Source organism: Poecile atricapillus, chromosome Z, assembly GCF_030490865.1.
Source record: "Poecile atricapillus isolate bPoeAtr1 chromosome Z, bPoeAtr1.hap1, whole genome shotgun sequence".
NCBI lineage: Eukaryota > Metazoa > Chordata > Aves > Passeriformes > Paridae > Poecile > Poecile atricapillus.
Window position 1 is genome coordinate 14,981,227 of NC_081289.1, and position 25,850 is coordinate 15,007,076.

A 25,850-nucleotide genomic window follows, 5' to 3' on the forward strand; every position below is an offset into this window, starting at 1 on the left:
ATAGAATCATACAATGATTAGGGATGGATCTTAAAGATCATCTCATTCCAACCCCCCCTGCCACGGGCAAGGACACTTTCCACTATCCCAGGTTGCTCAGACTCCCATTCAGCTTGGCCTTGAACAGTTCCAAGGATGGGCCAGCCACAGCTGCTCTGGGCAACCTGTGCCAGGGCCTCACCAACCTCACAGCAAAGAATTTCTTCTTAATATCCAGTCTAAACCTGCTCTGTGTCAGTGTGAAGCCATTTCCCCTCATCCTGTCACTACAATTCCTGCTGAAAGAAGCCAGAAGCCATCTCTCCAAGGATGCTGTTGGCCAGAGAAGGGGGCAGACAGAGAGGGTAAAGAAAACCGCAGACCTACCCAGTGTGGGGGCACTGGGATGGGAGGAGTGCCTTGAAGCAGAGCTGTTGTTTCCCTCACCGAACAGCTGACTGCCTGGCAGGGAAGGAGGCTGGGAGACCAAGAAGATTTACATTCCTGAAGCTGAGGCAAGTAAACAAAGCACACTATTAAAAAGCCCTACATTCTTCAGGAGGCACTTGTTTGGCCAGACTTCTATTAATAGTGCTGTGTTTATTCTTGCACAGTGAATAAATTAAGGCAATGTTAAATACTGTGAGCTTATGAACTCACATGAGAGAGAATATAATTTCATTCAGTTTATGGGAAAGAAAACTTTATCCACAAAGCATCAATATTTAACAGCATCTGTATAAAATACAATTTAGTTGTACTCAACCCATCAGACTGGATTTCACCCTGCATGCCACTCCCCAGTCTCAGCTGCAGTGTTGACATTTTCTAAACATTAAACTCGCCTGAACAGATAAAATTCCAGGGACTACAACCAGTCACAAGAACTACCCCTTCTGTAGATGTGTAACCAGGTTAAAAGAATCATAGGATGGTTTGGGTTGGAAGGGACTTTAAAGATCACATAGCTCCACCCTGCTGCCATGGGCAGGGACACCTTCCACTATCCCAGGTTGCTCTCAGCCCCATCCAGCCTGGCCTTGGACACTTCCAGGGATAGGGCAGCCACAGCTTCTCTGGGAAACCTGTGCCAGGGCCTCACTACCCTCACAGGGAGGAATTTCTTCCTGATATCCAATCTAATCCTGTTCTGTGTTACTGTGAAGCCATTCCCCCTTGTCCTGTCACTCCATGCCCTTATAAAGAGTCTCTCTCCTTCTTTCCTGTGGGTTCCCTTCAGGCACTGCAAGGTCACAGTGAGGTCACCCCCAAAGCCTTCTCTTCCCCAGGCTGAACAAACCAAATTCCCTCAGCCTTTCCTCCCAACAGAGCTGCTCCATCCCTCTGATCACCATGGTGGCCTCCTCTGGACTGGCTCCAGCAGCAACATGTCCTGTTGAACTGCCCTGTCCCTAAAAAAGCCTCAGCCAGGTTGGAACCCTTCATTCTTCTGTGCTTGGCACCACACATCTTTACTCAAGTCAGGTGTTCAGTCTGCCCCAGCCAAGACAGAAATAGCCCACACACAGCACCTCTGCCCAAGCAAGAAACATCAGCTGGAGATTTCCAACCTGAAACCACTGCTATAATTCCTCAGCCAGTTTTGCAGGTAGTGAGGCTGAAGTGCTGAGGGGCATGAGCAGCCTTCACTGAATTTCACAACACATCTGAAGCATCCTCATCCAAAAGCTTAATGGAAGTACAAAGAGTCAGAACTTTGCAACTTGTCCAACTCTTAGTTAGCCTTTTCCAGGTAGCTAGGAAACCAGCACTCAGGGTAGCTGGAGAGCAGATATATTCCAGAAGTGCTACTACTCTTGAGAAACTATTTGAGTCTTGTTTAGCAAATACCTATCTACAGGACTTGAATAGTGAGAAACTAACAACTGCATTTCGGCCTCAGTTACGCTGGTATAAATCTAAACCTGGCACCCAGGAAACCATTCTGATTTACAACAGAGTACATGCAATCAGCTATAACCCTGCAAGGGATGAAGGCTCAATTTACCATGACAGTCATAACCTGTCAATACCACATGCTTCAGTAAATATTCAAAGCTACTGTCTTCCCCAAGTTGGTGACCATCTGCCTGCATCTACACCCTAAGGGAAACAAGAAACTTGTTTGTACTTATAAAAGACAAGAAGAAAAAGGTCGATGCAGCAAACGGGGTCACAGAGTTGGCCAAGGCAAACAGTTCTGTGTTTCTTCAATAAATCAGCACTACTATCTGTACACATAGCTGAAGGAACATCCTCCTAGGAAGGGAAATAGCCTGGTGACACAGAGCTTTTGGAACAGAAAACATCTCCTCTGTCAAAAACAGCTGGCTGGAGCATCTCCCTCCTCTGCTGACTCCCAAGAATATAAACTGCAACATATTCACAAATATATTTTGGGGAGGCAGTGCCCACAGAGGCTTCAGAACTGATGCTTCCCTACTGGCACAATCAGAAAGGGAATTAACTACCTCATTATACAGGAATCACTGAAACACACCTTTCTCGAGTAACATCATAATTTCTTCAGCAGTAACTCACACTTCAGCCTCAAAAAAGCTGTTGTTTTCTATGTTTATCTGTTTAATGGTTAGGGTGGGGGGAAGGGGAAGGTGGTTAGATGTGGGAAACAGAACTGACACTGAAGGGTTTGATTTACAGATGAGTGCGTACATGATCTATCAGTTTATTGGCTGAAAGACAGACACAGTGTGACAAAATTAGGCAAAGGTGATAGGTTATTAAGTAGAAATAAGTTTCATATTAGCAGTCTATTGGACCAAAATGTTATATATTGCTATGTGAGGAAGAAACCTGTGACTACCTTGAGCTATGGCTAATTTGTTGCTTCTCTCCAAATCTCACAACTTTGAGACTGATATCTGGCTTATTTGAGCAACAAATCACCTTAAATAGCACATTGGTCCCATCCCTCATTATTTTCATCTCAACAATGTGGTGCCTCCTTGAGGTCAATCTCTGGGAATCAGAAGTCAAGAATGCCCCAGTGGACGCTATCCTGGGAACAAAGCTTTAGTCTGAAAGGAAGACCTCAATGCACAGCAAAGAAAGGTTGTAAAGAAGCCTATACAGTCTCTTGCTGGATGAGGGCAGAAGGAGTGTTCATTTTCATCATCTGACAAGGAGAAGTCAGGTGAGGACTGGGGAACTTAGGATGAGACACAAAATTTCAAAGCAAAAGAGGGATGTTTACTATAAATTAAAGAACTTGATAAGAAGTAATTATGCTACATTAACTAAGCAACAGTTAAGAGACTTTCTCATTTGGATGCAGTGGAATTTGCTTGATATGGACCTTGAGTCTGCCTTTAAAAAGTTTCTCTAGAATGCTGTGGGAGATTGGGTACCTTCGCTGCTTTTTCCATGTTTTTTTTCATTGAGATCATTAACAAGCAATCTACACAGGCTGTGAGCCCCAGAATTCTACCTGCCTCACAGCAGCAGCCATCTTTACCTCCCAGGACTGAGCGAGCGCTCCTGGCTACACCACCTTTAGAGAGAGGAGGGGAGAGTCAGAGAGAAGAAAATAAGGAGATATGCAATGCTTTTAAATTGACTGTGGACATACAGGGGCAAGATATTAACTCTACCTTTGAAGAGGAGCCAGATTTAGATTGGTTTCCACCTGACCCATGGGGTCATGAGGGAGCGTTGGAGCATGAGCAGAGAACAAAGGCACCCCCATGGCAGAGCCGCTGCAGAAGAAGCTCCAAGGCCAAGCTGGAAAAATATGAGCAATTACAGAAACAGTGGGGCAGAGCCATGGTAGCTCAGGCAGCTTCAAAGGGAGACAAAATAGCCAAAAAATCACTATATGGCATCTAGCTCAAAATTCATTACTGTAATTAAAGATTGATAAAGAAGCTGCAATGGCTGCCACTGGTACCACCTGGTCCATAGAGGCTCTTCGCTTAACATCGTCTGTTTTTGTAAAACTGTTCCTCTTCCCTCTGTCTGCAAACAACGAGAGAAAAGACTATAAAGAGAGAAAGAACTGCAGTCGTTAAAGTTAACTTTGTGGGGTTTTTTCCTCTCCATTTTTCCCCTCTGCAAGAGTATGTGGGGGATGTTGAAGAATACGCTCGAACCTTCTAGAGATACCAGCAGCAGAGCGAGGTGTTCAGCCCCCCCACTCCCTCTCCAAGAAGAAGTGCCAGGATAGTACCCAGCTTGTTAAAAAGTCATGATTCATTGTTTTCTTAGAATGCTTTTATATACCCTTTTAGAGTTAATTTTGTGTTTTTAAGTAATTATGAGTTCTTGCAGTTTACGGTTTTACTGGAGAAATTACTACGACCCCTTAGAAAATTCAAAAAACCCATCTTTAGAAATGTTTACAGTAAATATTAACAGAATTAAAAAGTTACCTTGCAATAATTAGTTTTAAAATCTAATGTCAAAATATTGAGTGATTTATAGCTACTGACAAAACAACTTTCCAATTAATGTCATCTAAGAAAATATTCATGTTTTAAAAAATAATTAGCTAGGAAAACGCCAGTGTACAAGAAGACAAGTTAACTATATATTACTCGTTTGCTTGTTTTTTACTCTATTTTAATAAGGTAATTTCATTGTGAATCTTTTTGCTATAAAAACACATGTGATAGCATATATACCTATTTGGACTTCAGATTTTAATTAAATATTGGACTTGATGTTTCAGCAAAGTGCTACAAAAACTGAATGGCAATTTGCCAAACCCTGCATTGTATTGTTTTTTCTCTAGTAGAACTGCGTTCTAAAAGTTCTAATAAACTTAAGCCTATACCAGGAAAATTCCTACTACAAATGAGTATGTTCAGTAACATCTGCAGTTATTATGAGTTATTCTCAAGGCCAAATTACATAAAATCATAATGCATGTCACATCTCTAAAATCTCTATATAAATCCATGTTGCTGCCACATTATGTCCAAAAGTTATATACCAAACTTTCAGCTGTGTTTTTTGTAAAAATAGAGTCAGAATGAGTTACATTTTCATTTGACACTTAAATTAAGTGCTGATAGAATTAAGCAAAGTTAAGTTCCACTATGTTTAGGCCTGAGTAATGTTTAAGATTTCTTTCTGTCAAATTTCATTCATATTAAGTTTAGGTGTTTAATCTAAATTTTCTCAAGTTTTGTTAAAGGATGCTTATTTAAACTGTAGAATATAGTTGTTTACTTTTAGAGATAATACAATTACGACTGAGAGATTTGTGACGAAGCACTGATAAACACCTGCTTGTGGATGAAAGAAGATACAGTCTTGATTTCATTTAAGGTTCTATTATTTGTAACAATCTCTGCTGTTTTTGTCTCTTATAAATAACTCAGAAAAGTGAGTGATGGTTTAGTATTGTGACAGTTATTAATTGTGAGCTGCTTTAGTGTTTTGCTTTGTTTCACCTTACTGTCATAGATACATGAAGATTTAGAAAAGTGTTATCTCAACTTCCTAAGACGGTTGTCTCTGATATATTGATTACATTATGTGAATTCACTAATTTTTACAGCTGTTATTCATAAAGTATTATTACTTTATATTTATATAAAGTAATTTATATAGTAATTTATATAGTAATTTATATAGTAATTTATATAGTATTTATAGCCAGCTTTTCATATGCTTTACAATTTTTGTATAATTACTTTTAAAACACATGTCATTTGAGATCTTTTTATTTTCTAACTGCTTAAACAAGTTATACAGCTGTTTCTGTACAGAGTTTTTTTGTTCTTTAACTCCTTCCCTTATTTAAGAAGGCTTGCTATTGTTTGATCCAGTGTAGCTTTATTGTTTTTTAGTGCTTCCAGAATTCCAGAAAAATGAATCATTGCTGAAAGCCATTTACCCCGAAACTTCAGATTAAAGCAAGTGCTAGATAGTTTTATTCATCTGATGCCTAAGACTTGTAATCGTTTGCTTTACAGAAATGCACTTCAACAGTTTGCTGAGCTTTAACCATCTCATAACTGCTATTATTAAAAGCCTTGTTTTAAAAATTAGTTAAGAGACATCCTTCCAGTTTAAAACCTAGGCCCTGGCCAGGCCTTGACTTTATCCGGATGGAATGTTTGCCAACAGATCCAGATGTTTTCTGCATCAAATCAATATTTGAGTCACTTTTGACTTGGCAATTTGATCCTATGAATATGACAGCTGCATCCATTTTGAAGTGGGCTTGGAGGACCATTTCCAGAGGTAGTTATCCAATCCTTCACTGATTTGAGGTTTATCAGCTGTTTGCAGACTCTGAGATGCTGGTACAGTGTTTTAGTGGTTAATAGTAATTTAATCTCACATGTGTTATTAATCATGTTTATTATCTAATTAATTTCTAACACTGTAAGTTTTCGTTCATTATGTGTGCAGTTTGTGTTGATATTCATGTGTGTGATAAAAGAAGTACATCTCACTTTAAGCAAAAGGAATCAGTGCCCTAAGAATATTCAATTAATGTAGTATGTGCATTAGAAATTTAGACTACAATTCATTTTGAACAATGAAATATTTACACCAAAAATTTAGAAAATATCATAAAATCTGAATTCACAATTAAGTGTACCACAGCTAAGCCTAAATGATTCATTAACTTAGAGATATACCTGTGTTTTATTAACAGGTTCAAAAAAGTTCATCTGACCATGACCATCTGCCTCCAGAAACATGAGACCCAATTAACAGAGAAGTCACCATACAACGTTTGCAGTCAAAATAAGAACAGAAGTAGGACATCTAAGATGAAGTTATGTCTGAAAACTACAAAGACTATTTGCCAACAGAAGTTTTATGTTATCATTATAATGTTGTGTCTCTATTAATTTCTTCAGTTATTCCCTGTTTCGGGATTTGAAAGAACATTCAGTGATGTTAAGGATCAACACTTTCAGCTGATAGACTTTTGCCTGCTAAAACAGCACATCTGGAGTCTCAACTATTTGGACCTTAAAGCAATAGTCATTTTTTCATTTCCCTGGAGGACATTGGACAGTATTTTTCTTCCATTTGCAAAGCTGTTAACCTTGGGTTTTATATCAAAGTAAAGGGTGTAAAAAACCAGGAGTATTGTAAAGCTCTTTTGGCAAAAGTGTGGTATTAGCCCTTGCCTTCCTATTCTTGAAGAAGAATATAAGAAAGAATTTGCAAAAGAATCAGAAGATGTCCAAATTTAAAAAAAAAATTGGATGTGCACAGAATAACTTTGTATCTTATCCTTGGTTAGTCCATGAACAATATTGGGAAGAAACAAAACAAAAAAAAAAAAAAAAAAAAGGAATATGCTGAAAAATTTGCTTGAAAATTAAAAATTTGAGAAAAGAACTTTTTGCCAAAAGATAACCTTAGAGAAATATGAAGTTCAATCAAATGTTAAATTTGAATTTTGCTTTGTTTGCCTTTAGTAGTGTAGCTTTACCAGTTAGCCAGCCTAGAATCAATGTCTGGGTGACTTTAGCTAATGTTTCAACTTTAGATACCTTATGCTTACCCACTACCACTCCAGTAAGTACATGGGAATGGTAGATTCCTTATCTTCTAAAGCATCCACTGAACTTCAGGAATTAGAATCCTTGGTTCTGTAAAGGTAATTTTTTAGAGCAGAGAGAGAGGGGGGAGATGTGGGAAACAGAAAAATGGAAACTCTAACTGACACTGAAGGGTTTGATTTACAGATGTGTGTGTATGTGATCTATCAGTTTATTGGCTGAAAGACAGACACAGTGTGACAAAATTAGGCAAAGGTGACAGGTTATTAAGTAGAAACAAGTTTTGTGTTAACTGTCTATTGGACCAATATTTTATATATTGCTGTGTGAGGAAGAAACCCATGACTACCTTGAGTTATGGCTGATTTGTTGCTTCTCTCCAAATCTCATGCCTTTGAAACTGATACCTTATCTGGCTTATTTGAGCAACAAATCATCTAAAATAGCACGGTTGTCCCATCCCATATTATTTTCAGATAGACAGACAGACAGACAGACAGATAGGCAGATTTCAGGTTTAGGCTGGACATCAGAAAAGGTTCTTCCCCCAGAGGGTGGTCAGGCACTGAACAGGCTCCTCAGGGAATAGTTATGGCCCCAAGGTTGCCAGTGTTTTCAGGCACAGGGTGGGATTTTGAGGCTGTCCTGTGCAGGGCCAGGAGTTGGACTCAGTGATCTTTGTGGGTTCCTTCCAAATCACAGTATTCTGAGATTTCTGTTTTTCTGCCAAAGGGCAAGCATGTTGCCTTTCAGGTAGAGAAGGACTGAAACCAGAACATCTTGCAGCACCAACCTTCTCTGCCATATCAGATGAAATGTTGCAGGTGTTGCTCGGAGTCTGCACTCTCTTGCAGTGCTTGTTTTCACTGTGCAAAGCCCAGGAGTTGGCAAAATCGTAACTGTTCCCCACCAGGGTCCCTGGGAATGAAGAAGAAGAGAAGCAACATCACTTTTGGAGGGGTTTTAGCAACAAGTGCATTATTGGCTGCTATTAAGGTGATAGTCTGCCAAAAGCTCTCTTTAAAAATATAAACTGTTGTATCAAATGGATTTTTATTCCAAACAGATTGACTGCAGGAAAGCCACTATCAGTGATATGGATTTACTTTTATGCTGAGGATATATCTAAGCTCAAGGACAGACTAAAGCCTGCAGAAGGCAGCTGCCACCTCCCTCACACCTACATGAACATGGTAGGAGTTGCTGCTGGTCAACTACAATCTGCAGAAGCCAAATCATGCCTGCACATCTTCTTACCACTTAAAAGTTGTCAATAAAACACAAAACATATTAGAGAGGCAAACAAACTCAGCTGCTTTCTCTAACTGAAGAAAGCATTAGCACTCTTGATCCTGGCTAGCCTTGATTTTTCTCCTATCCAAAACTAAATCTTGTGTGCAAAGAAGCTTAACATGCACCGTGATGGTTTGGGCCCATCCTCTTCCTGGTAAAGGTGTCCTGAAACACACTCCTCTGTCCCAGTACAAGCAGCTCCTGGCCCAGGCTTAGCAAGATTTGCATACATTTTGCATAAAAGCAAAGCTGAATGAGTTTGTATGGCTGCAACTCCCTGGGAGATGCAAACCACCTCTCTGCTTCTCTTGCTCCATCCTTCTGAGAAGGGGGATCCTCCCACAGAGGGAATGCTCCCTCCCCCTGCTTTTGCCACCCATAGCCTTGCTGGTTCCAGGACTATCTCTGCATGTGGGTACCTGGTAGTAAACAATTTTGTCACCCTCAGTAGCCTTTTAAAACCCCATTGTGGTACCTTTGAGAATATCAATTGCGAATGTTAATGCATTCCCAAGACCTTATGCAGAAGTTGTATTGAGATACAAGCCTGGTTGTATCTGAAAACCAAAAAAATTCTTCCCAAATATACCTATAGAATATTTAATAATGTATACAGGTATAGATAATAAAGATTCCATTGAACTCCCTATTTAGTACAAACAAAAAAATATACAGACCACTAAAACTCTTTCTAAACTATGGGGTAATCATGAAAACTGTGCTGAGAATGCTAAGGCAGAGGTATTAAGACCTGTAGAATTTTTTGTAAACTAGTGTGGTGGTTTTAGCTCTAGCTAGAATCACTAAGGTACTTACTCATTTCTTCCTGTGAGATATAGATTAGGAGAAAGGCAAAACAGGCTTAAAACTTAAAATGAATAAAGAAGGTTTATTAACAGAACTACAAGAATAAGAAACCAGAATAAAACCTCTGGAAACCTTTTCTTCCCCCACTCAACTTTTTTTCCTTTCCCAACTGATACCGTAGAGACAAAACCTGGGACGTTAAAGCAGTACCAACTATACAATAGTCTTTTCACCAGTCTCTGTAGGGAGAGGAGTTTTCCCTTGTCATTCCATGGAGACTTCTCCACAAAAAACAGTTTTCTCACAGCTTTTTATTCCCATGATTGGCAGCTGCCCAGAAAAAAACTCTGCCATCATGCTCTCCTCCCATTTTCACACCACTCTGAGGTGTGTTCATGGGCCATGAACTCAAGGGTATTATTTTAAGGATGAGTTATTCAAAGGCAAAGGTTCTCTTCATCTGTCTCTGTGATCATCTCTGGGAACAGAGCTTTTCTCCTTTCCTCCCTGGGGGCCAAGGGTCTTCATCAACTCTCACTTCTTTCTCTCTGTTCCACCATCTCATGGGATCACAACTACTCCACCATTTACTTAGCTCATCAATGGATACCTTTGCTCAGATTCACAGTTTGAATAGTTCCTTCCCGCTAATACTCTTTTCATTAATTAAAGGAGTTTTTCAGAACATTATTGTCCATCTTCATGGCCTTAGCAAAAGAATATTTCAGCTTACTAAAGCATCTCCTCATTCTCCTTCCATGCGAGGCTTGACTTCTTTCCTCTTACTGACCTTGATGTTTCATGTTGTCTCGCTTTCCTCTCTCTGTAGAGGGAATTAAATCTGCAGGTCTCATCTGCGTAGTGAAAGGGTTAAAATCTGCCCCAAACCACTGCAGGTATTCATGGTGTTGGATTTCAGGTCGGTAGTGCTGGAAAGCAGCGGACAGCTTTCCGGTGAGAGGGTATCAGTGAGATGTCAGCAGCTCTGGCCCAGCCCCAGCCTAGGGCTGGAGGCCCCCCTGGGAAAGGCTTCAGCGACCCTGCTGGAATGGGACCCGGAGGGTTTCCCAGGTGGGGCTGCAGCAGAGCCCGGCCCTGGCCTGGAGCTGGGGTAATGCTCGCAGTCTCCATCCCCCGCCCGGGAGCCACAGCAGGCTGAGCCCAGGCCCTGCTGGGCCACACAGGCCATGGGGGAGCGGGCCAGCCCACACCAGCATTCTGCTACCTTTCAAGGCCAGAAACAAAGAGAAACAGAAACTCCCGTGGTTAGGTTTAAAAGGTGGTGTTCACAAAGGTCTTCTCACTTTTCAGTGGTCCCAAATGCTGTCAGTTCTCAGAAATGGCCAGCTATTGGTTAGGTCTCAAGCAGAGAAGAAAATCCCAGCAGCATCTCTCAGAGGAGTCACTTCTGTGGGTATTTCCCACTTTTTTTCCTAGATGCCAAACTATCACAACTAGAAATTAGGGGCTTTTAAAGGTAGCATGTATTAGGCCCACAGCAGATATCAAATGAGGAAGACTCCCAGGGAAAAGGGATAAAAGAGACAAAATTTTCATCTATGCAGTCAGGACTTGGCACAAGAAATGCAGCAACAAGAAGAACACAACCCTTTAGCTTACCACATATTATAAAAATTAAAACAGCAATGCAGGCCAGCCTGGGGAGAAACAAGGTGCCAAATTCCCCTTTTTTTTGTAGTAAAGCAGCTTTTCCCTAGCAGGAACTGGGCTCTCCTCTGAAGCAGTGTTTCACCAGCCCTGTATGTACATCCATGCCAGGATTCCTGCTGGGAGCTGCTCCCAGGGGCTCATTCAACCACAGGCTAAGATTTGAAGGTTGGGACAACTGTTGGCCCTAAAATACTTTTTAGGTCACTTTTTTTTCATTTCTCTTATTCCATTTTTTTTTTTCTTGTGTGGTGCTTGTAAATTTATATCTCTAATGTGATTCTTTTATGCAACATTTGCATTATGTGATTTTAATTCTTTGTTTGCTGTATTTTATGACACACTTCAAGTAAGTGAAAGGGTCTGGAGAGACAGTCATGTGAGGAACAGCTGAGGGAGCTAGGCAGGCTCAGCCTGGAAAAAAGGAGGCTCAGGGGGGCCCTTCTGGGTCTACAATTCCCTCTAGAGGAGGGGGCAGCCAGGTGGGAGTCAGGCTCTTCCCTTGCTACTAGGGAACAAGGGACAAGATGAGAAATGGCCTCAGGCTGCACCAGGGGGAGGTTCAGGTTGGACATCAGGAAGAATTTCTTCATGGAGAGGATTGTCAAGCAGTGGAACAGGCTGCTGAGCAGGGTGGTGGAGTCATCACCCCTGTAAGTGCTCAAGGAATGACCAGACATGGCACTCAGTGCTCTGGTTTAGTTGACAAGGTGGTGATCTCTCAAAAGTTGGGCTCAATGATCCTGGATGCCTTTTCCAACGTAAATACTTCACCTATTTGATGAGGCTTCAGAAGGAAAAAGGGAGAGAGAACTATCCCTATCACATCTACCTCTAGGTAGAGGGAGGAACAGTTGCCAACACCCCTCTGCCTTTCCCAGCTGACACCTCCATTTCCTTCTGCAGTGGAAGGGACAACACAACAGCCTAAAACATAATCTAGGGTTTAAGTGGGCAGGTGAAGCTGTCAGCATAAACTGACACTGCAATCCCACCACATAGCAGGACTGCCCTCATCTCATGCACAGCAGTTTTGTTTTGCCTTCTGTCCCTTCTGTGGCCACCTCTTCTTCCTGGAAGCACAGAGGATTCTGCAGAAACAAATCCCTCATCAGAGCCCTACACCCAGAAACCCTACATGCAGCCTGGATGGGACTTTGGCTAAAGCACTGGTTTTGCTTAAGACTTTCAGGAAATGCATTGAAAATAGAAGTTGTCACAAAACGTAATGAAAACAAAGGATTTGGACACAAGTGCTTGAAGAAGTGGTGCCTGGTATGGACCACAGTATAGGTCTCAGCAGGTAAACTGGCTGCTAAAAGGCCAAGACCCCCAGGCAGCCAGCTGGGGTGGAATCTCCTTTTAGGATGCAAGATGGGTTCAAGAGGCATATATTAAAGGACAACACAAATCCCACCTGCTCCTAACTTCCTAGAAACATCAGGACTTCCATGACCTTGCAGAGGTCTTTGAGGAGAGGACCACACCCCCACCACCTGAGTAGCAGGCAGGGTCTCCAAGGGAATCCTGCTAGACTATGCCTTTGTGATCTAATTGCTGCCCTCACATCTCTCTCCCTTCAGAAGGATTTTCAGATAGGTGATAGCCAGTCTTCACAGTAAAATCCTTGTTCACTATGAGCCTCCAACCACTCCAGTTCCTTCTGAAATCTGAAACTGGCACCAGCTTGTTTACTTTGATACTGATGGTCAGGCAAGCAATCATCAGGAAAAACCACCTCATGCTCCAGGCACCAAGTGGGAAGCAGAAACCTTGACCTCCCTCCCTGGACCTCCTGCAGATTTTCCATATGGCCACAGGCCCATCAGATAACTCTCCCAGGCTCTGTTAACTCATCTATAAAATAAATGCAAGAATTTGGTCAAGACACTACCGTCCTGCGGGTCTTAACTGGCAAATAGAATCTCAGTTGGTAAATAACCAACTTTCACATGTTGGTTATTTATCAAGCAATGGAGAGGGAGGGGGGGTGTGTTTGGTTTTTTGGGGCTTTTTTTTTTTTACACAATTTTACAAGGTTTCCATTCCAGACAAGCAAATCTATTGGTAAGGCTGCCCAAAACTTGATTCATAGTTTGTGCATCAAATTAGTGATATGAAATAACAAAGTCACAGGCTATAAAATCTTTCCTGCCCTCTTCAGCTCAATGAATATGAAATCAGTAATATTGAACAGGATAGGGAAAAAGCCATCTCCAAAACTCTACAGCCTAGTGATGCAGCCACACACCTCATAACAGAAATGTCTAACTTCAATCCCAAATGCTGAATAAAGCCTGGGGGTTAGGAGTGCAGCTTTCTGCCATCTCAGATGAATGCCCTAAAACAAAGCCTCAACACAAGTCATCTTTGCCTGTACCATTTATAATTCTCTTGTGAATCTACTCCCTTTACTTCCAATTGAAAATGCAAGAAAATGGGATTACTGACTCAGCCTAAACAAAAGCATTCAATTTGCCTAAAAATCAAATTACTGATATCATTTAAAATGCCAACAAATTTGCATTTCAGAATGACCTAAACTTTTGTTTACTTTCTTAGGCAAAAAAATAAAATATTTATTATTTGCATTACTACCACTGTGAGTTTAGAATGTACTTTAAAAGCTTCTGGTGCCAGGTACCACATGCTGAGAAGTCACATATTCAGTCATATACACCTACACTACTTCTGAAATTAAATTTTTACCTGAAATATCAGATTTTTTCCTTGCAGATACTGCCTGCTTCTATGTGTTTAACCTTTATTGACTCTCCTGTGAATATATGTATATTCGTCATGTATTCCGTATTTCAGGAGCTTAAAGGATGTTGCTTGCAGCTGGAGCAGGCTTTATCCAAAATTCTCCATGGATATTGTTTTATTGTAAACATCTTTGTAATTTGGATACCAGACTCCCAGAAACCTGTTTCCTGCCAGTGCCAAGAAAAACATAATGGGATGCTGGATTAATTTGGGCTGGGATTTTTTTTTTCCCTTACACTATGCTAAGTGTGTGTGGCATGCATAACAAAATGATGGAGTGACATCCCTGTGTTGGATTTGAAATATCTGTTTGGCACAAAGACTTCGAGGATGACCTTTGACATCAAAGCACCCATCACAGCAATAGCAGAAATGGCTGGATGTGGCACTTACTGCCCCAGTTTAGTTGACAAGGTGGTGCTTGGCCAAAAGTTGGACTTGATCTTGGAGGTTTTTTCCGACCTTAATAATTCTATGCTAAGAGTACTAGGCAGAGACTGAGGCTGCAGGTACATGGATAAACTCTGGTAACTTTGTGCTGCAGCCTTGCTCACTGGGGAGGAATTTCCTCACCATTTCTGCAGGGCAAGAGCCCTCCCTGAGACCACTCACATGCTGCAGGGTGAAGGGGATTCAGCAACTCGCTCCTGTGTGCACACCCTGAAGAGCTTCCAGGATCAAATTCCCTGTGCTGTGTCAGATTTCCTCTGTTATGCTATGTAAGTCATCTCTTCTGGCCTGTGCTTTCAAACCCCAGTGGAAAAAATGCTTGTGACAATGATCAGAATGGTCATAGCCATTGGCTATTTGGCTGAAGGTGGCCAAATAGGTATCTGAGCATCTAGAAAGAATTCAACTTCATGTTTCTGATATGAGCAAAGGCAACCAATTAGAAGTGCATACTGAGGTCAGAAAGCAGAGCCAATTGGCAAGTCTTAGAAGCCTTCACAGGATGGCCATAAACGACCAGACCTTATCTGGCAAGAAAAAGCAGAGGGGAAACCCTTCATTAGGGTCTAGGAGAAAAACAAAGACCAAAAAAACCCTAGAAAGCTCCCAAGACATTTCTTTTTATATTTTAGTTATGCCTAAAGTGTGAGAACAAACTCTCAAGGTTTGGATTGGTTTTGCTTCCATATCCAATAAACAAGCAAGCCCATAGAATAAAATCAATGTTGTCAGTCTGGACAGGACATAAGCACTTCTCCACAGGATGAGCTTGTAGGAACCATGTCAATGGCAGTGACTCAGCACCTCAGCCTGTCTGAAGGGCAGTGTGTCCGCAACTTTGGGAAAAGTTTCTTCTCCCAGAGGGTGGTGGGACACTGAACAGGCTCCCCAGGGAAATCATCACAGCTCCAAGGTTGCCAGAGCTCAAGGAGCATTTGGACAACATGGTGGGATTGTTGGGGTGTCCTGTGCAGGGCCGGGACTTACTAATCCTTGTGGGTCCCTTTCAACTCAGGATATTCTATGAACTCCAAAACCTACTAGAGAGGCTTTTTTTTTTTTTTTTGGGGGGGGGGGGGTAAGAACTAACACCTAAAGCCTTCAAAGCTCAATCCCACAAGTCTTAATTTACCAGGTTATCAAATTTTGTTCTCATCATTCAGAGCTCCAGGATCTCAATAGCTGAGCATCCAAAGTTTACACAGAAAGAGTGTGTATTATTCTCTCATCAGTTCTCCATTTCCACACTAAAACACAGTGAGGACTCATAAGAGCATCATGACAACAGCACATTTTAATAGATTATAGCACAGGAATATAAATATAGCAAGAGGGAAAAAAAGCAATTATAGTGTTCATTAAGTTTTAAACACCCTTCTGTTCATGCCTCCTTTATTTACTTGCTGTAAGTGGTAATGTCCACTCACAGAGCAGGTGCTTTGCTTCTTCTTTCAGCACCACCCTGAAAGCAATCCAGATATAATCAATGAAGTTCTGTATCATACTCCACTTTCTTAAGGGAAAAATCAGACCAACTCTGTACTATTAAACCACAATAATTTCTTTCCCTAAAATACAGAAAAATCATATTTTCATTTGTTTCCACTGCATGTGATTCTGAAGCTCAAAGATCTTAATGCATCTCTTATCAATAAAAATCCATCCCAGAAATCTGATTTATTAGAACTGAGGCCCCATTCTGATAAATTCCAGGTTTTAACAGGAAGCAATGGACACACCAACAGGACAGTTCAGTCTACCAGCAAGCTTAAGGTAACCCTTCACCCTCAGATTACTGAATCCTTACACCAAGCTCTCATCCCAGGATAAGCTGACCTTCAGGAGATCTAATCCACCTGAAAGAAGAGTAACTAAACACTTGAGTGAAAAGGGTAAAATACTTCACAGGCTTCCAAGAAGCTGCCTACTTTTTCTGTTTAAAGAATATTACTTCTCCCAGCTGTTTGTGTTGCCCCTCCCACCAGGAAGCTAGATTCAACAGTATATTAAAAAACCTACCCAAAAAAAGTGATCTGAATTATTCCATAGCTGATTCACTTGGAGCAAGCTAAGAAATGCTCTAGTGAACCAGCAGAGCTGCCAAGGAGACAAACAGTGTGTGGGTGTAGTGACGTCCCTCACTGATACAACAAATTCAAGCATAATTCAGTCTAATTCCTTCTAAATTACTTTAAATGAAAGGTCTTTTGTAGCACTGGAAAAACTGGCAGAATTGCTGACACACAGTTCTATTCTTCAGGCTAAAATCACAGATCTGTATATCCACACAGGTGGATAAACACAAGGAAATCCCTGACTTCCGTAAGACACAGAGAAGGCATTTTCTCTGTCACTTCTATTAGCTCCTCCAAGCAGAGACCCTGTCATGAATTTCATTACATTCCAAAATCCGTGGCTGTGAATGGACTGTTTATTTTTCTAAGAGGGAAGATACAGCCTCCAGCATGTAAAACAAATACAGCATGAAACACATATTAACATGAGCAGCAGAGGGGCCTTTTCTACATTTGAACAATCCAAAGCATTACAGTCTCCTTTTTTTGCTGCTGTTTTTTCCAAGAGCCTTACTACTATTTACTGCCTCAAGAAAAAGCCATAAACTTCATATCTCATTTCATTCAGACATCAAGGGATCCAAGCCCTGGCAAGCAGTTCTGTGACCAGAGTTTGTTTCTTATTATTTACATTTCTGAAGGACAGATTCATCATTTTAATATACTATGAGATCTCTTTTTTTTTTCCCCTGTACACTGAAGCTATTATGTATCCTGGGTGCCAGTAGGACACATCTCTGGAGCACTGCCAGGCTTCTTTCCAAGGTGCTTTGCCTCCCTTTCTATCTTCTGTATCATTTAGTTTTAATACACACTTCGTATTATCAATCTAATATATTAATGTATTAACTAACTTCAAACCTCTCCTCTTCAGGCAAGTGCTCAGAATTAAAAGACACTCATAAATACCACAAATCAAGAGCAATCCTTCAAAGTCTCATTCGGGGCTTTTCAGAAACTCTGAGTCTTCACACAAAGATGTGCTGAGCAGCAAAAGCAGTCTTGCCTCTCGTTCTCATGAGGAACTGGGGTGATATAAGGCGCATGCCCAATCCAACAGCCCTTACAGACAGGGAAATGCCATTAAAAGGAAACCCCTTTATGGAACAGCACCCCATGCCAAACCTGCAAGCAGCAGGAATTTAATCTTCTGCTGTTGCAACAGTATCTATTCTTACTACCTCTGGGATAATTCACAAAAAATTTAGAAGTTCAGTCAATGGGTATTTGACACAGCTTTTTTGCTGTGTCTTCTTCTAGCCAGTCTACCCACATAAATTAACCTGTAGCTTTATTTTTGCATTTGAAAGTTTTCAGGTTTCTAAACATGCTACATTCAGATACCTGACAGTCATTTCCTTTCAGGAGAAAGGAAGATGAAAGGACTTAGCTTTTCAGCACACCAAGTTGAGGTACCTGACAGGTTCTGCAGAAACATTTTGCTGGATCAGCAATATCTTTGCTGAATCAACCAGCAAAAAAAATGTGCAAGAGCGTCCATTAAAATACAATCAGTTAGTGGTAACCTTACCTTCCCGAGTTCTGAAGTCATCCTCAAGGAATTTATTAAAATTGCCGCACAACCCACAGGTCTTATTATAGTGCTTTTCTTGAAGGAGTATCTGAATGTTTCCACTGGCATCAATCTTCACCACAAAGCCATGCTCATCACTGGATATTTTATAATAACCTGTCTCCTTCTCTATAAATATTCCATTGGAGGCAAAAGGTATGGAAACTCTGTGGAGAAAAAAACCCAGGAAATTCTCAGCATGTGACTCACAGAACCCATCAGGTTGTTTTCTCCTAGAATTATAGTTCCTACAGGTACCTTTTGTCTTCCTGCATCACAACTCCATCTAAAGAGACACGAAGACTGAAATATTCTCCAAGATACACAGAGAAACCAATTCTGTCCCCATCCTGGTAATCACCTAAGGAGATGAGACACACCAAATACTTTTAGTTCTGAGACTGAGGAGAACAATTTGTAGTCAGTAAAAAGTTATTTTAAACTATGACCAACAAAGAACAGTTATTAGTGAATATAAAAACATTTGCCAAAGCAGTTGGTATGAATGTCACAGTTTCAGTACAGGTATCATCACTTCTATGCCCAAGAATAACTCTGCAGAGGTCTATGCTAATTCCAAGGCCTTCTGTCCCAGAAGGTGGGATTTATCTTACTGGTATGGTTTAGAATACAGATAAAATTAGTTCTAAAGGGTTGTATAGTTCTTATTCCTGGATTCAGCTTTAACTTGGCAACATCTCTGAATGAATATGAATTGAAAAATTCAAAATTAGTAAAGGTCTTCCCCTTTTTAGTCGGAGTAGTATGAAAATCCCTGTTTCTCAGCAGCTTATTTATGTGTGACCTGCATTACTAAGGGATAACAGAAACCCCTAAAGTAATCCCACTTTCCAAAACAAGCCCAAAAAGCCCTAATACAACCCACAAACAAATGAAAAAAAAACACAGCCAAGACCTCTTTTTTATGTAGTGGTCCATCCTATCTGATGAAGGGGAACTATTTATCTTTTTTCCAGTGATGGAACCCAGCTCAGACTCACCCAAGAGTGTGAAGGAGTGCTTGTGGCAGTCTCCAGCAAGGAGGTAGCTGCAGTCCCCAGCAAAACTGTACAAGGAACCATCAAATGTTCTGATGTGATCATTCCCAAAAAGGCTGCAACGGGCAACTGATGACTCCTGAAGTGAAGCACCTGATAACCCTGGGTATCAAAACACAACATTAACTTGCAATTTAAAGCAATAATTTTGCAGTTCAGGAACTTCTCTTCTTGAATTTATGCCCACTGAGATCCTGGTAGCTTCTAGGCAGACTGTAAGCCTGGCATGGCAGTCCATAGGATCATAGCTTTATTATTATTATTAGATGCATTACTGAAATACCTTTTTTTACTTTCTTTCCTCCAGCCCAAACCTTTCATGGGTAATTTAAATCCTGATCCTTTGAGGAATGCCATGTGCTCATCTGTGCCTGCCTTCAACCCCCCTGAAGCCTATAGGGCACTAGGAAAGCTCCGTATTTTATTCAGTCAAAGATCCCTGACTTCAGGGAGTGTTTGGGACTCAAAACAGTGCCTGTTTCAAGGTAAACAGACAAAAGGAATTACTGTATTGATGCCTTCAGCATGGTGAGGATAATCCCTGAGTTGGTACAAAAAGGGGAAGGAAGGCTCACATCTCACCAAAATATAGTGAAATTATATTCCAGTCCAAACCTGTTTTCTTACCTGTGATTACAGTGGCCAGCAGTAGGTTTGCTTGCAGCACTGTCAAGAGGAGCATCTGTTAAAAAGCAAAAAGAGACAGTTTAGAATATTCTTAGTTTGAGACACAGTCTGTTTCAGAACTCCTCATCATCTTCTATCGTTTCTTTATAAAGAAATTATTGAGGTTCTGCAACATTTCAGAAGGCCATAATCCATGCAGACAGTTGAGGTAATTCAGTTGCCCTCCATCCTGCTTTAACTAGGTAATCAAGGAGAGTTATTAATTATTCTTTTCCCCCATTTTCACTTCTCATGGCAGGGAAATGCAAGCCAACACAGACACATATTACAGTTCTCCTCAGTTAACATTCTGCACACAAAGCCCTTCAACACACAGCATTATTTCTCAGCCAGCCTGATGTGGAGAAGCACCCCAGATTGGCTCAGCCAAGCTGGCTCCAGTAGAAGTCATCTCTGCAGCACAAGATTTCCACCCAAACATACACAAAGGGAAAGAAAAAATAGACAGGTTTTGCACCAGCCAGAAGGTTTGCTTGGCAGACCATTGTAGCCACATAATCCACTGATTTCAGGGTGATAACATGCTTGAGATAAGAAACTAGAAGGAAAGGGAGGAAATCACAGAGATTAAAGATCGAGGGTGAAAATTTTCATTCAACAAAACCAGTGTTAGCATTGCCTCCTCCTTTCTACAACCAGAATGTCAGTCTTTGTTTTCCATAGGTCTATAAACTACCTCCAGGATGGCCTTAAAAAGTAATAATTAATAATAGGATAGTAGGGTCATGCAGATGGTGAACTACATGGGTTCTGTGGCCAACTATCAACAGTTAGGTGTGAAGGCTGTAGGGAGATCTTTTTATTTAAGGGAATTAATTTCAGTGATCATATAAGTAACTAGAGAGGCTTAAATATACCAAAGTTAATATATTATTATATATCTTCCAAAAGACCAGACATACCTTTTCCTAAAGGAACCTCCAATTAAAGACCAGAATGCATTTTGCAAAGACAAATTGAGATTTCAGGTATAGACACACACTTCTTATTGCTCTTAATTATGTAGGTCCAACTCACAGCCACATAAATAAACACTGAGTTTGACTTATTTACACAAGACAGGAAAAGAAAGATCTATACTATAACTCAGTCAAATATAATGCTGCAAATCCCACACTGACATAAGGCTGCAATATAGCTCAGAAGTGACAACTGCATGGGAATGACACTACAAAGAATGGTGAAGAAAATAGTAGGCATTTATTATTCTCAGATAACATACTTTGTAATCATATACTTGTAATCAATACTACTGTATTTTTGTTGCATGCACAGTGTTATAGTGATGAACCACATATTGCTGTTGTAAACCCTTTTGGTTTACAAAGCAGGCAGTGTAAAAAGGCAAGGTGTAAATCCCTTCCCGTCCACCTCCCACTCTGTTCTGAACTGCAGATGGATTTTCCCCCCAGTTCTAATGGAGCAGGTGCCACTAACAAATCAGAATACAATCCAGTAAGATCTGCCAGTACAAAACCCTCTACAGTTTTATCACTGACTTAATTAAAAATGAATGTACCTTTTTCTGTGCGATACTCCTTTTGCACATGAGCAAGAAACTCCTCCAGTTTCCACCTACAGTATCATTGTTCCCCTGGTGCCTCAAAAGTCAAGACTGCAATGGCTTTGGTCTGAAATCTCTTGTTTTTGTACAAGCCAGGAACTCTTGTCCATTTAAGAGGAAAGATAAAAATGCGGACGTCACATCCGCCTGATTCTCAAGACAATAGATTAAATTGCTATCGTGGAAATCAGGCACTCTTAATTGCCAGGAAGGTACAATGAGGGGAAATAGTTTTAAAAACTGACAGATAAAATCTTTGAAATACATTTCACATGTGTATGTGTGTCAAATCTCACTGGCTGAGCCAACAGGCAGCTTATTTATTTGACAGAAAGTTATTCAAAAGGAATAGTAGGATGCTCCACACCTCAAAGGCCATAGAATCATTAAGCCTTTTTTCTTAAACAACTGCCTTAAAGGAGAAAGAAAAATTCCGAACTAGTAATGCCCTGGTTTTATTCTCTAGGTGCAAATATACTTGAATTTTGCCACCTTCTATCAGAGCAACGCATTTGATCCTTGAAATGTTCCTCTGGAACAGCACACAGTAACGAGTTAATCCTGCACTGACTTGTTTGCAGAGTGGGCACCAAATTCATGGGCACATGTACAGCACTGAGCAAAAACACACAAAAACCAGAGTTTATCAAGTCATACTTGACTTTCCATGTCCCATTCCTCATATTTTCAATAACTACTATCATGAACAAAGGCCTTAGGCGGCAATACATTGCACTGACTGGGAACTGTTCTCTCCTCTTGGATCCAGCTGCCACATCTCAGCAGGTCCTTCCTAGCCCCTGAGAGCCTGAACATGAGTGATCCCAGAGAGACATTCCCTAAACCTTTCCTTATGGGAATGCCAGCACTACTCAGGATAGGGGGAATTAGATCTATCACCATGGTCTCTTGTCATCTTCTCAGTTCTAATCCTTTCACTTCCTGAGCCCCAGATAAGTCACTTCATTTGGCAATGTACTCCTGGAAATCTAATCCAGCAGGGCTTTGATTCACACTTTTTTGTTTGGCACATAAGGAATGTTGAGTGAGAATACCTAGAAAAATTCCTTAAAAATAAAAACAGTGCAGATTCAGATAAACCAGGTGTTATGACACTTCTTTAGTGTGTTAGCAACCTTGGGGAACATAAACAAAATTAACTGAGATAAACATATAAAGAACAAACTATCTTTTTTCATCTTGGCTCTTTTTATTCCCCCCAAAAAATGAGGAAATGGTAATTAAAGAGTGCATTTATTGATTAATATTGTACATTGCTCCTATACAAAACTTAGTGATGGTTGAGCATTCCTGACATGTAGTTTTCCAAATAGTACACCTGAGACTCAGGAGAAAATATATAAGCAACTATGAAGTGTTGCCAAAAAAGCATCCATAGTCCATTCTTGGAAACAGCACAGGAAGGACTTCTGAGAAAAATTATCCATAATTTTTCATTGCTTTGTTCAAATACCAGGTTGCATGCAACAAGTCCTGGCCCTGCTATGGCCAAGTATGTTTGAGTTGAAGGACTCTATCCTGGACAAAGTCTGCTTGCATGAGAATCACTTAATTTAATAATAACTGCACTTTAATTTAATCAGTGCAGTGCCAACTGCACTGATTGATTATACGGAATCTAAAAAAAAAAGTGTTCCTGGCATCTGGAGTAAACAGAAACCCCAAACACCACATCCTTAGATGCCACGCAAAAAAATCAAGTGAAGGAGGGTGCACTCAGAAATGTAGGAAAGGACAGAAAGGGAAAAGATAAAATTATGATCAAAGGTAGGATGCAACTTCTCTGTGAGCAGAGGGAATTTCCAGCCTTGGAAAATCAGAGAAATTATAGAAGGTCCTTGAGCATCCTATCACAAGTAGTACAGAGAAGATCGGGAATCAGTGCTCCTCCTCTTCTCCCAGGGTAAAGGCTGGGAGCAAGCAATGAAGTCCTCAGGGGGTTGGTTGCCTTTAAAACACATAACTGGAAGGTCTCAGCACAGGTCATTGTGTCCAAAATGAGTCAAATTAATGAAGGGCCCCTGCATCACAGAGATTATGTGATAAAACAGAGACAGCTTTTGTCTTAGAAAGTCTTTACCCTGCTGTGTATTAGAAGTAGAAATCCCATCCATTAATGTTACACTATATTTCTTACTTCTCTTTTCCTCAGCAATTGCTGCTTGCCACCAGAACAGTACTTTTTGGTCAAAAAAAGCCCCAAAAAACAAACCAACAAAAAACACCCAAATAAAATAAACTAGACAGCTTTCTTTATCCTATACCAGTCTGCAAGAAGATACGTTTCAGCGTTTTTCCACAAGTGAGATTCAAATTAACTTTCCCATTACAGATCCAACAGTGAAACAAAGCAATAGGACCAGGAAAGAGGGGGAAAAAAAGAAAAAGAAGAAAAAAAAAATACCAGGAAATGGGCGAAAGGTCTAGTTCCTATGAATTGCAGGGGCTTTAGTGCATTTTGGGGTCATCAGTGCTCAGCTCCTTTACCTGGCATAAGTTAACAGTCCATGTTTTAAAGAAAGAAACCCCTAGAGAAGATGGGAGGAGCTAACGACCCTCATTTTACAATGAACACTCTCCTTCCCGATTGGGCAAGGAAGGGTATTATCGGAGATAATCCTTTTTACCAGTTTAACTCCTTCCCTGGTGGCAAGCTCATGGGATTTCCAATTTCGCAGCCCTTCCTGGGGTTATGATTGGAGGCACGAGGACCTCAGGCTGCAGCGGGTGAGGCGAGGCTCTTGGGTGCCACTCTTCAGGCTCCAAACCTGCCAGGCAGAATCCCGACCTGGTGCTTATGAGCCAAGCTGCATCCTGCACGCCCTGCGGTCTGCAGCATCACATCAAAGCAAAATATCCCTCTTCCATATCCAGGGAATAAGGATACTAGAGTTGCACAATATAATTTTCAGCTGGTGCCAGCTAGTACCGCTTGGCTGAAGTCAGCGGCACTGCTCTACTCTGCGCTGGCTGAAGAGCCAAAAGCCTCACAAATTCGCATTACGTTACAAAGAGCCACCAGAAATCAAACAGAAGGGCAGGGGGGAGATAATTTTTCGCCTCCTCTGTGGGCAATTTCTCCCTTACATGAGTGAGGTATCACCTCGCCGAGATACGCCCGACTTGTACGCGCCAAGCACTCGGCATTCCCGGGAAGGGCGTATGCTCCCAGGGCCCAACAGCACAGCCCGGGAGGGCAGCGCCCACTTTCAGCCTCCTCCTGGAAAAGCTTGGGAGCCGGCAGTCCCTGCTCTCTCTCTTTTGCTCGTTCACATCTTGCACCTCCACCCTGCGCTAAAATTCCTGCATACAGAGAGCCAACCAAGGCCAGTTCAACGATTTCCTCCCTCATCCCCGGAACGGTGTTTTTCCTATTTTCCCCCACCACTCCCAACTAGTTAAAGCTGTATAATCTCTTACTGGTTTATAGGGTGTATTTATAGGCACAAGATTTTGTAAGCAGCGTACCCGATACATGCATGTAATTCACAACTACTCTGTGGGAGGTTTTCCATTCGTGGAGCCTGTTCTGGAGAGAGCAAAACATTTCACCATCCTTGCCATAATTTAACATCGGCACTGACATCAGCCACCAACCACTCCACCACCACAAAATCACCATCAGGCTACTGAAGAAGAAAAAAAAAACCCAAAATATAAAATGGAAAGGAGTTTTTCCATTACTATAATAAGAGAAAATGAGAGCCTGTATTATGCAGTGTGATATCTGGTCAGTTTTCCAACTCTGTGCTTTAAAAGCAGCATTAAATATTAAAAGTTCATCCCTCCCCTTGGGATTAAATTTGTCCAAATGCACGGCTGCTAAAATGTCTATAGCTGAAACCATGTAAATAATGAGAAGCCAACACTTCTGGGCTGCAGGTCTGTAAAACAGCTGCAGTAACTATTCACCTTGTGACTCTGCAGATTCAGTAGATTGATTGATTAATTAATTACTAAATGAACCAGTCACCCTCAGATATACAGAGGGATCTCCAAATCTCAGATATGGAAAATGTCCTCAGTTGGTCTTTTAACTTTTAATCTGAGGTTTAATCAAGCATAATGAATGTATGAATGTGCAGATATACACCAATATATGCACCCACCTGCATATATCCACTAATTAAACTTGCCCTGACAGGAAAGTATTAATATACTGAGAAAGGAGGAAAAATAAACAGGAACAAGCCAAAAGACAGGAAGTATCCTCTTAGTGTGGGGAGATGGATGAAAATAGAGGAGGGAAGTCTTCTTTCTCGTATGTGTGTTCTTACAAAAAAAAAGTTCTGATTTTGAATCACCTATCTCATAAGTACTTGTGATTCTAATCCTAACTCACAACTGATCATCCATATAAACCCAGGAATTTCAACAGTTACGGCAACTGAAACAGGAGCCACAGTTTCCTAGATA

The 25,850-nt window shown here is 41.0% G+C and overlaps 1 protein-coding gene across 1 annotated transcript in view; it reads right to left on the bottom strand.

Moving 5' to 3' along the window:
* The window catches only part of LOC131592830 (von Willebrand factor-like), a 126,614-nt gene extending 105,115 nt beyond the window's left edge, over window positions 1-21,499 (bottom strand). The window contains exons 1-6 of the mRNA XM_058864634.1: window positions 21,369-21,499; window positions 19,790-19,844; window positions 19,106-19,264; window positions 18,363-18,465; window positions 18,063-18,271; window positions 8,266-8,390 (exon numbers count right to left, since the gene is read on the bottom strand). Of these exons, the coding sequence (XP_058720617.1) occupies window positions 8,266-8,390; window positions 18,063-18,271; window positions 18,363-18,465; window positions 19,106-19,264; window positions 19,790-19,844; window positions 21,369-21,398 (681 nt within the window). The 5' untranslated portion in view covers window positions 21,399-21,499. The remainder of the gene's footprint in view (window positions 1-8,265; window positions 8,391-18,062; window positions 18,272-18,362; window positions 18,466-19,105; window positions 19,265-19,789; window positions 19,845-21,368) is intronic.
* Between the last annotated feature and the right edge of the window lie 4,351 nt (window positions 21,500-25,850).